This window comes from Periophthalmus magnuspinnatus, chromosome 2 (assembly GCF_009829125.3).
Source record: "Periophthalmus magnuspinnatus isolate fPerMag1 chromosome 2, fPerMag1.2.pri, whole genome shotgun sequence".
Classification (NCBI taxonomy): Eukaryota; Metazoa; Chordata; class Actinopteri; order Gobiiformes; family Gobiidae; genus Periophthalmus; species Periophthalmus magnuspinnatus.
In genome coordinates this window covers 11,750,590-11,762,669 of record NC_047127.1, presented here as the reverse complement: position 1 = coordinate 11,762,669, position 12,080 = coordinate 11,750,590, and the positions used below count along the sequence as shown (strand labels likewise).

The 12,080-nt window shown below is 37.0% G+C and overlaps 1 protein-coding gene across 1 annotated transcript; it reads right to left on the bottom strand.

Moving 5' to 3' along the window:
- Window positions 1-284: 284 nt before the first annotated feature.
- On the bottom strand, window positions 285-9,296 carry LOC117380559 (protein downstream neighbor of son homolog). The gene is made up of 12 exons (XM_033977388.2): window positions 8,737-9,296; window positions 7,711-7,785; window positions 6,967-7,167; window positions 6,109-6,287; window positions 5,563-5,638; window positions 5,383-5,485; window positions 4,846-4,942; window positions 3,573-3,746; window positions 2,999-3,197; window positions 2,762-2,831; window positions 2,517-2,647; window positions 285-1,778 (listed from the first exon to the last, which is right to left on the bottom strand). Exons 1-12 carry the CDS (start codon window positions 9,157-9,159, stop codon window positions 1,638-1,640), a joined length of 1,869 nt encoding a protein of 622 aa, XP_033833279.1. The 5' UTR covers window positions 9,160-9,296; the 3' UTR covers window positions 285-1,637.
- Between the last annotated feature and the right edge of the window lie 2,784 nt (window positions 9,297-12,080).

Below are 12,080 nucleotides of genomic sequence, written 5' to 3'. Positions count from 1 at the left end.
CCTTAGATTCTTTTAAACATATCTTAAATAATAAGGATGTAGAATCATTAGTGTGTAACTGTTTTAATTGAACCTGTTGCAGCATTTTGACCGATCTGTGTTTTTAAATTGTGTATGTTTATGTTTTTTGTACCTAAAACTGTGGCCTCTTGAGATTTTTAACCTCAATGAGTCTTTTCCTGGTTAAATAAAATATATAAATAAAAATATTTGCTCATTTTTTTATTGCCTCTTTTCTCACTTGCGTTCTCATCTCTTATTTTTCACACTTCTGGCTCCACAGACTGGTGTGGAGTACCAAAATAAAAACTTTTCAAAAATAAAAGTCTGTATATAAATGGAAAAAGTCTGAAAGGCAGAACAGCCAGTGTGAAGCAGACATTCTTTCCAAACATGTACGTTTACTAAGTGAGAACAGTAAACCCTGTGCATACTTTGGTGTCAGTCAATATTGGGTCGAAGTGTAACAGGAGATCGACAGCCACGTGTCCAAAATGTCACTTTTGACATTTGGGGAATTCACACAAGCTGCAGTTTAAAAGAGTGATGACAATTTACACCAAAAATATCAAAATCCTAACATTTTAATTTGAAATAAAAGCAAAACCGCGACAGCATAAAGGAAAAAGCGTTAAGTGTAAGAAATATATACGATTAAAAGCAAAAAATATTCAAATTTTTAGTTAAGACACAATGAAAATAGCTTCAAACGTACAACAAAATGTAATAGACAAGTAATTTGAAAAAGACTTAATAACAAAAATAAGTGGATTTTTTGCTTTGAGATGTTATTTTTTAAAATCAAAATAAAAGAAAGTAACAACATATTTAAAATCAAAGTTAGGATTAGGATTACATAAAAGAGAGAGAAATTAAATCAACACAAAATTCATTAAAAAAAGCAATTCAAACAAACTTAAAGATGCACTATGTAACTTTTCTCTTTGCCCTGTTTGTTTCAATGGAGATGTTATTTCTGTGCCTGGATTGTTCCACACTATCACATTAAACTTACACATCATCAAGCACACAGTAAAAAATGCATGTATTTCTAGCCATTTAAGGCAATTCAAAATATGTAATGGTTTAAATGCAAGACAGATAAGTTTAATGCCATACTGCGGAACTTTTCAGACAATGCAGGTGGCGGACCGCTCTGGAAAAATTACATAGTGGGCCTTTAGACATACCTTTTCATTTTCAGGTAGATATATCGTAGTGCAATGAGATAAAATCTGTTTAAAATAGGGCTGCAGGATTTGGGAAGCATTGTGACTGCGATTAGATTTGTGATTTGTTTTAATAATAGGATTCTGTTCAAAGTTCACATTTTAACTGTGTCCAGAAGAATTGACAAAAAGACTGAAATCTGAACTGACAAACTAACACAAGAATCACATTTCAGGACATGTTTGTACAGATCTGAACTACAGAGTTAACAGTTTTATGCAGAAAAAGACAGGAAATGTGTTTGATAGTTGCCTTTGCGATCCTTTCAAACTATGATTTCATTTTGTGTTTTATCTTGCGGCCCTGGTTTAAAATATTCAAGTATAAAATCAAAAGGGCAACTGCTTTTGAATGTGATCAAATGTAAAGTTGAAGCTAAAATGAGAGTAGATTTGTGATGTTTGTGATTAGTTTTTCCATGTGTAGCTGTAGTTGTTCATGTTGAGGTGGTTCAGGGCCGTTTTGCCCAGAGTCGATGGAGTTTGGAGCTGTTGGACCGAAGCAGAGAGGAGACCGCAGGAGGAAAGGTCCACTGCAGAGGAGGAAGACTGGACAAACACATTATCAGGTTAGATTAGATATGAATTATTGAAGATTGACTTGAACTGCGCCAAAACATTCCCATATGAGTTAGCATAGTAAATATCTAACAATAACAAAGAAAACAAAGAAATGACTTAAGAATAATAGAACATTATAAAACATCCATATAAACACAAATGATACTGTAAAATGTTTAATATGAATCTCAGTGTCTCTCAAACCTTTCACAGCTGAGATAATGTTTGCTATTCTGAGTACTACCTCATCTAAACTTGGTCCACACTGAGACTAAACCAGCTGTAACTATGGATAAGGTAGGCCTAAAGAATAGTTAACCAAAATCAAAACAAAAACATAAATAGATTTGTCTCTAAATAAAGATCGAGTCAGTGTTGTATATGAAAGATGTTACACTGCAGCAAATAAATGTACAGTATCTATTTTGTAACTAATGTAATTAACATGAGAAAATCTACAAGCAATTAATGCTGGAAAACCCTAGTGCTTAGTATGTTTATTCATTACTTAATACCTCTATTCTATATGTAAAAATATATAAAAGATATATGCATAAATAATAATAACATTGGACTTTTACAGCACTTTTTGTGTTCTCAATGTACATTTTCAAAAGCATTCACTGTCTGTCCCTAAATAACTTACCTCAAGCTGCTGTTGCTATTTCTCAACACTTCAGTTTCACATTTTCGTGCTGTTATACTGTGTGATACATTCGGTTGTACCTGTGTCTTGCTCTTGTGCACGTTCATAACTGCTGTGGGGGCGTGTGTGTACAGAGACGCAGAGAAGTTTCCTTTTTGAGCTGGACGGAGCAGAGCCGTGATGGCGTGAAGGGAAGAGGGCAGGATTGGACCTGGGGACAATCAGGAAGAAGGACAAACTGTTTAAATGGCTGATAGATCTAAAGAATTATAATTTCTACTAATTAGGTGCAGTTATTCCCTATAAAATACATGAGCAGATTTACCTGTGACCTCCAAACTGCTGACGTTCTGGTAGCCCATTCCAACTTGGCTTTTCACGTTCACGCTTCTTGCCTAAAAATGACAAAATACTTTAAAACCCATTTCCTTTCACCTTTGGGTTGGGGGACCCCTGCTCTACCCACTTGATCCAGACCTCATCCAAAATTAAGAATACACATGCACACTAGTTTATAATTGATAAAAACAAAAAGTATAACGATCCACGTATATGTCTATACCTTGAGTGTGTGCATGGCGGCTCCTCTGAAGGCCACAGGGCTGAGCAGAGTCGGGGGCAGTCCGGCCTGAGACCCCGCAGAGGCCACCACACTCTTACAGTTGATGAGGAAGTTTATGAGCGTGAACGTATCGGGACCCTCCACCAGGACCACAGACTCAGGTTTATGATCCAGAGATGTCGTCTGTCCCTCTTTACGCCTGGGACAGAGGTCAAGGGCTTAAACTCAATTATTGTGATCTCTACAATAACATTTTATAATAACTACATCTTAATCAGTTCACTATGATTAAGGTGCCTTGAATGTTCCATGGTATGGCATTAAACTAAATCTTGAAAAAATACATTGCACCACGAGTTTCAGAATGATGAAAAGTTTGGACGGCTGCCATAGAAATGACTTCAAAACATAATATATCTTTTGAATGGTCAACGGTCCTCAAAATGGCACTGTATTACCAGAAACTGAAACTCATGAACACAACTTTTAAAACGAGTAAAACAATTTGTATGGTTAGAGATAAAATAGTGATTATGTAAATATGGCCCAATTCTGTACTGGAGTAAAAGGATACAGTTGAACAGAGATAGAGTCTGGTTTCTTGATCTTGTCCTGGACGCCCATCTCCTTCAGCCACGACATGTCCTCATCTTCATCATTATCATTATCATCATCATCTTCATCAGCGCTCTTCGTCTCCGTCTGATCCTTCTCTTCTCCACAGTCCTCCTCTTTACCTCCACAACAGCTTAGTCAACAAAATATCAAAACATGTTAATATGATGCACAGTTACTGCAATTATAATATTTTTAATTTAATTTTACACAAATGGTATATTTATTGCATATAATGTTATTAATTAAAACTATTCCTTCTGTAAATCCATCAATAAAATACCAAAAAGCATTCATATGAGAGTGTAAAATTAAGTTTATTTTGTGGTAGCTTATACTTTTTGTTAAAAGTATAAGTAAGACATGTTATGTTTGAGTTCTGTCTTGCATTATACTGTGTTTTAAAAGGGCACTACGTAACTTTTCAGATGCTTCTCTCGTGGCCGCTCACGATAACAAATTTTGAAATGAGATAAATTGCAAAAATAAATATAGACAACAAATAATACTAAAACACATTTTTCCACTGACACAAAAACCCTTGAGCAGGTTCAAACAACAAAAACTAACTAAATCTACAATACTGTTAAAAAATCATGAGCTGCAATAAATAAAATGCAGAATGAAATATTTCAGTACTTCGTTTGCATCTGTAATGAGTCATAAGTTATTAATTCAATCTTTTATGGCTTAAATCTGATCATACAGCCAGAAAAAACTTAAAATGTCACAGTAGTGCAAAGAAAAAGTTTGAGAGTATGAGAAATATTTACCTCAAAAAATATTGTTCCAGCTTTCATGTATTGAACAATAATTATTGTGACAGGATTACTCGAGGAGATGTTATTACTCTGCCTAGAATGTTCCACAGTAAGGCATTGCAGTTTTTTTTTTATTATCTTTTTTTATTCAATTACAGATGTTTTATTTCTTAAAACTACCTTCAAGAACATGCTTTCTTACTATGAGTGGATTCGCCTCTCCACAGATCTGACCAGTAAATTGGCCTAGTGGTTTCACCTGCTTGTCTCCATGAAGATAGATAAGTCTATCTATTCTAGGCAAAGCAATAACATCACCATGGAGACAAGCAGGTGGCAGACCCTCCAACAGAAAAGTTACATAGTGCACCTTTAAAGCTACCAGAGAATTTCTAATCTTTCTTATCTCAAAAATATAAAATTTAAGTAAATTACAAACTGTTTTATAAAAATACAGAAAGCCAAACATACTCATCGTCTTTCTCTTTGCCACAGTCCAGTTCATTGTCAATGTCCAGGTCTCTGCTCCTCCTCAGCTCCTCCACCAGGGGGAGACTGAACTCTATCCCTGAAAGAAGACCGTGACATATGAAGGAGTGACTCTGGTGTATTCTTCTTGAGGCATTTTCGACAAAAACAATTGGTAAAGAGCTAAATACGTGTGCTACAATTTTGATGTGTGCTGTATAAATAATGTAAATACATGTATTCAAGATGGGCTGAACAATTCCAAGAAAACTGCTTTTTTCCTGAGACTAGATATTTTAAACACATCCAGAGGCATTAACATTTGAGCAGAGAATGAAATCTGAACTACTAAACTAATCCAAGAATCTCATGTATTTCGGAGAATGTTTGTAGAGGTCTAAACTACAGGGTTAGCAGCTTTTACACAGAATAAGACCTTATAGAGACACAAGGACATATTGCAGTCTTTGTATGGACCTTGAGAAGTTTGGCTACCACATAGTTGATCAAAAATAAATATGGTATTCATCATAGACCCACCCTCCGCCTTCATGGCCTCTCGGAGTCCTCTGGTCGTGGGAGAAATCAGAGCCGTGATGCTGTTGGATCCACTGAGGCCGGCTGCTTTAAACAGCACTGTGAACTGGGTAATGACAGAAATGTTAAGGAGTTGAATAAACAATATGTTTCCATGTGAGCTTTTGGAATAATGGCACATACCTGATAGGAGCAGAGGTAGAAATATGGACAGAGTTTGGCCTTGAGTAAACTGTACAGGGACGACAGGCTCACAGACCTATGGAAAAAACACAAAGCAATTATTAATAAGAGAAACATTTTAGCTTTTAAAAAGGTCCTATATTTGGGCTGCGTGATTTAGGTAAAATATCTAACTATGATTTTTTTGGCAAGCATTGTGATTAGATTTTCAATTAATGTTTTAATGTTCAAAGTTTGAATTTTAAACAGCCAAGAAATGACAAAAAGACTGAAATCTGAACTGACAAACTAATACAAGAATCACATTTGAGAACATGTTTGTACAGATCTAAACTACAGAGTTAGCTATTTTTATGCAGAATAAGACAATAGATTTTGTTGTCTGTGGAGAAATGATGGTACTTAAAAAAAATTGCAGCTTTTGTGAATTACTAATTGCATCCACTCAAATTGTGATTCTGAAGATTACAACTAGGTTAAACCTAAAAAAAAAGATCAACTTTAATCTAATACTACTGCTAATATTTGTACAACTCTACGGCTCACCATTCGCTCATGAGGCTCTGCTGCAGTGCGCCGTCTTGGGACCAGGGGGCGCTCTTGCCAGTGAAGCTCCTCTCTGCGTTGATTCGTGGAAAGAGTGAGAGCCAGGGCAGAGACGGGTGCTGCCAGTAAACAAGGCTCTGCTGGAACGAACAGCGCAGCTCCGAGCACGACTTAGCGTCCTACAGAGAAACAGGAGGGATTTAATACAGTAGTACACTCCAAACAAGCAGAGTGTTAGAATGAATTTATTTGTATCATATTTTGCAGTGTAGGCACTGCTCTTTCTAAGGCACCTCACCTTTTTGTTGAAAATCAAACACCTAAACAGGACCATGACTTCATATTGATTAAAGACTCCTGATAAAGTGTTGTTTAAATCCATTGTGTATTTTTTCTTAACTTTTCAGACCATCTTAAAACTTTTTTGGTTGTGTTTGCTACTATGTGCAAATTGTGTAACCATGGAAACTCCTGAACATTCCGCCATAGAGATAACTGTTTAACATTAGGCTCACTGGAAATTCTATGAGGTGTGACATCACAATCCTGTGCTCCATTAGGGGTTTTATCCACCGAGAATCAGGAAGTGCACTGTTAGCACGCTGGTTTGTTGTTAGTGTTACCACTGATGATGACGTAGCAGTAGCAGCAGATGAAATTATAGTCAAAGAAGTAGTGGTTGCAGTAGAACTATTAGTAGTAGGAAAGCAGCAATCACAATAGCCACCAGTAGTAGCAACAATAGCACAGACATGTATGATTTCTGGCTTGAGCAAATGTGGTTGTAGTAGCGGTAGTAGTAGTAGTAGCAGCAGTAGCAGCAGCAGCAGCAGCAGTAGCAGTAATAGTATCACTCACCTGTATACTGTGTGGTGGAGAGATGTACTGCGCTCTGCAGTGCTGACTCAGTCCCACAGCCTCCTCCTGAGCTTTGGGTTTCTCAGCCCAGCTCAGAGACAGAGGAGACGTGAACAGGACCCGCGTCTTCAGGCTCCAGTCCGCAGGGTACTCAGTGCACACAGGGGGTGCTATGGAGGCAGGGGCGATGGCAGGAGGGCTCTAGGACAAAAGTACAGCTGTAAGCCTTCAGTCAAACTTGAATTAGTTGATTCATTCATTTATTTTGATTATACGGACAGGACAACAACCGAAAGGAGAATGGAGAGTTAAGTCTGCCTTTTTACATATTCATGGGTTTCAGAGTGATGAAAAAATAGGATCGTTGCCATAGAGATTAACATTTTACAAAATATTATATCTTTTGAATGGGAAAAAAAAATCCTCAAAATGTTGCACATAACAGGAAGCTGACCCCTATGAATAAATACACAGAATATATAGGACTTCAAATTAATCTCTTAATTAAAGGGCACGATGTAACTTTTCTAGTACAGTGTTTTTGCGACCTTCCTGTTTCCACAGAGACTTAGATTTGCACAGTGCACAGTATGGCATTAAACCTATCTATGGGGACGAGGAGGTGATGCCACTAGGCCATGTTAAAGGTCAGAAATGTAGAGAGGCAAGCCCACACACAGTGTCTCCATGGAGACAAACAGGTGACAGAATGTGACATAGTGCAACTTTAACATATCTGCCAACCTTTAGGAGCGGGTTTTTAAGGTCTTCATCGTCTTCTTCAAACAGGGAATCGTCTTCAGAATAGTCAAGGGATTTCTATACATATAAAAATATAATTATCATTACTGTAACTGACACATGAGTCTGGACACTTGTACAGAGATGTAATGGATAGGAAAAATACATGAAAACAGAATGATGCAGATATTTTTTAATGATCTAAATGGACCATTATTTAAAAAATAAAAATAAAGATTACACCTATAGTCTCATATGAACACACTATACAATTATTATATTATTGTGTAGGTGATATTAAGCTATGCTAGTATCAGTTTTGTTAGTAGCATGTAGGCTTTTACCATATATTCTCTTTACAATGGATCATAAAGGCAAAGTTTACAACTTTTTTGTTTTGTTTTCTGCCTTTTTATTTTGGATGTGTTTATAGCACAAAAACATGATCACTTACTGAGAGCGGGCTTGCATCTCCACAAACCTGACTCTTCTTTGGCTTGGAGGAGGGACTCTTCCTGCTTGTTTACATTTAGATGTTCCTTGGGCTATAACTTTCAACAGTATAGCATCAAAATAGATCCATGCAGGTGAAGCGCCACCTCCAGAAAGTTACATACTATCACTTTAAAATGAGGTTAAAAAGTGTGATTATCATTTAGATAACATTAAAACAACGTAACTATTTTGCTAGTTTGTTGATTTATGCAAACATCTTAGTAGCGGCAGAAACTATGCTGAAACAACCACACATTTAAAGTGAAACATTGAAAGTGAAAGTATGTACTTTCTGGAGGTGGAAAGTCAACTGCATGATTCCATGGAAACAGAAACTTCTCCATTAGATAGATACGTTTTGTGCCATACTGTGGAGTGTTATAGAATTATATAACAAGCAGGAGGAGGCCAAATAAGAGTCAGGTTTGCAAGCTCGCTCACAAAAAGGACGTATGTTTTTCAGTGCAATAAAAACCTCCATTATTTTATCATCCAAATGCTTCTCGTCAAAAATAAACGTTATATTCATTTGACCTTGCTGTTAAACCGTTGTCTTTCCTTGTTTTCCGCCTCTACGAGTCTCGCAGCAAACGGTATAACTTCAGTCTTCTTTGTTGACACCTGTCCCGTCTCTTTCTTCTCCTTCGCCTCGACACGTTCCTCTTCCTCGTTATAAATGATCAACTTTTTACTTGGACTGTATGTATTTTCAATGTTTGCGAAGGGATTTCTGCGTTTTACCCCGCCGCCACCACCCCCTGAGCGGTTCTGAGAGTTGAACAGCGGTCCGGGGGAGAAGGGTCGAACCCAAGCCGGGGAAGAAGCGCCTTGGCCCGTGCTCGCTGCGGCTGGACTCCCGCTTAAAGACCCAGCCTCGCTTCGGGCTCTTTTCCTTCGCATTCGCATTATCTCCGCTGGACGTTTGAAGCTAGGCGAGTATCCAGCTTGTTCGGACATGTTTAAAAGGTAAAAAAAGAGGTAAAATAAAAAATTAAAAATAAGTTAAACGTTAAAAACCCGCCGTTGTTTTGTTCAACGAACTTCCGCAGCGGACGAATTTGCCGCGCTGCGTGATGACGTCTAGCACGCCGCTCAATCGCAGGTCACGTGTCACGTCATTTTATTTTCATTTTCTTTATTAATTTTTCAAAGTTAATTTTTTTTTATTTCAAATTTTCCTGCATATTATTTATTTCAGTATTTATTTTGAAGTTAAATAGTTTATAAATTGGATTGTTTTTGTTCTTGCTAATAAAAAATAAGTCTCGTTTACATTACATCTTAACTCAATTATCTTGGTTTTCGTTAAATTATTTACGACATCTGCTGATAAAGATTGCAATGCAATAAAATAAAAAAATAAACGACCCAAATTGAAAGAAGCTTAAACTATGTAACTTTCTGATCAAATTAAATAAATAAATCACGTATTAATTCAAAAAGTGGTAACCGGGATACACCAACTCAATCAATACCATTACCATCATTGCTACATATTGGGCAAATTTAAAATATTAAACTTTGACAACTTGATCAGGTACTCTGATATTCACCTGGTACATAAAATCTTGCATGATGCTGCCCCACCCCCACTAAAGACCTATGTACAGCCTCGCTCTCAACTAACAAGTAGAGTGTTAAGGTCCGTGTCTAGGGGCGACTGCAATGTTCAATGAAAGTCCGCTTTCTCTCAATCTGCCTTCTCTTTTAAAGCCATCAAGGAATGGAACGAGCTTCCAGAAAATCTTAAGAACATAGCAGATTATCACAGCTTTTCATGGGCTGTTAAAAACTGGCTTCTTGACCATCAGTGCTGCTCCCACCAACAATACCAGACGGGTATTCGGCCATCAGATGTTACCCTCCTGGGTACCATCTGATGGCCACTAGATTACCAGATCATGAGTGTCATAGTACTGTCTTAGTGTCATATTACTGTCATGTTTACATTTATAATACCAATAAGGTACAGAGCTATCAGATGCTACCCTCGTGGGTATCATCTCATAGCGACTATACTGTATTTATTCTGATATTTGTTGCATTTTTTTCTATGTCTTGCACTTTAATAACTTGTAGCTTGCACTATGTATTGAAAACTTTGCACACTTGTACATTGTCTTTTGTATTGCACTTTTTATATGTGAATTGTTTTTTAATGTTTGTGACATCAAGGACTACGGATGGAAATTAGCATTTTGCTAAAGCTGGTGCATCTTTTTAATGTAACTGCACAGTGTCCTTCTCGATAATAAGCTATTTATAATCAATTATTAAACCATATACCCTAGTTTTTAAAGTCCTTGAAAAACCTCATCTTGTAGCCCCCCCCCTCGCCTCTCTCCTCGTTGGTTCCCTCCTCCCGGTGTCATGGTGATTAATAGGTCTTTATGTAAATGTTGTCTCGCTGTTAATTTCTCGATCATTCGTCATTATCGCGGGTCATAAATCACTCGTGAAGTTCAGCCGAGCGAGCGATGATCTGCTGGAGCCAAATCAATGTCCGAAGACGCTAAACTCAGCATCAAAACACAACATAATGACAGAAATAATGGATGAGAAATGACACCATGTTCTGAAATATTCGAGCGGCCTTAAACTCCTCTTAGGTAAACTGGTGCAGTGCCTGGTGCAAGAATGTGGGTGCCCTATGTAACTTTTCTGATGGAGGGTACCTGCTTGTCTCCATGGGGATGTTATCACTTTGCCTGGAATGCTGCACAGTATGTCATTAAACTTAGGCTATCCATTTTGCATTCAATAACAGGTGTTGTATTGCTCAAAATGCACTATTTTATAGTAAGCGGGCTTGCCTCTCCACAGATCTGACCAGTGGCCTGGCCTGGTGGTCACTTGTTTGTTTGTCTCAATGAAATTGATAAGTGTAATGCCATACTATGCAACTTTTCAGACAAACTGGTGTTGAATCCTCCATCAGAAGGGTTAGAAATTACATCTTTAATTATTGTGTTTATCAGTGTAAATGGGGTACTACCATGGCTGCTACTATCAATAATTGCAGTAATAATAGTAGGTCTAGTAGTAGTAGTAGTAGACTATTGGTAGTATTAGTAGCAGTAGGAGTAGTAGTACTTGTAGTTGTAGTAGTAGGCCCAAAGAGTAGTATATGCTATGTGTAACACAGCAGCGTATCAGAAGTTGTATAGCCGCAGTAACAGCAGTAATAATCATACTATAGTCATACATAGCAGTACTAATAGTAGCAGAGGTAGTAGTAGCAGAAATATGCAGCAGCAGTAGTGGTAGCTTAATACTTTGAAAATGTCTGGTGGCGTTTTGGCTTCAGTTTCAGACTTTTATTGGCTGATTCAGGAAGTGGACCACCCACCAGCAAACCACAGCAGCCTGCTTTTTATAAGAATATTTATAGAAACGAAAATCAAACCGTGAGAAATCTCCAAAACAACAGCAAAAGTTAAACAGTCAAAATGCACCGAATATTTACAGACAAAACCAGCAAGAAATGCACATGCACCAGCACAATTTGGAAAAGGATTTGATAATAATTTAACAACAATTCATCTGGCTTTAATAGTCCATAAAGCTGGATACAGTTACCATGACTACCTGATGTTTCAACAATTCAACTTGATAAGAGTTTGCTGGAAAAAGTCCATCAAAAGTTCAATCATTGTAAAAGTAGAGTTATATTCAATACGTAATGTTTTTATTTTTACTTTTACTTGTAAATAAAGATGGAATTTGTATAATTGGCACAAATATATTCATTTAAACTGTCCAGTATCTTCACGTTTTGTAATAATTTTGAACAATTACCAAATGATTTAGACTGTTTCAAAATTAAAATTCTGCCAAGATGTGAGGAAAAAAAAAGAAAAAGTTAACATTTCTTCTTA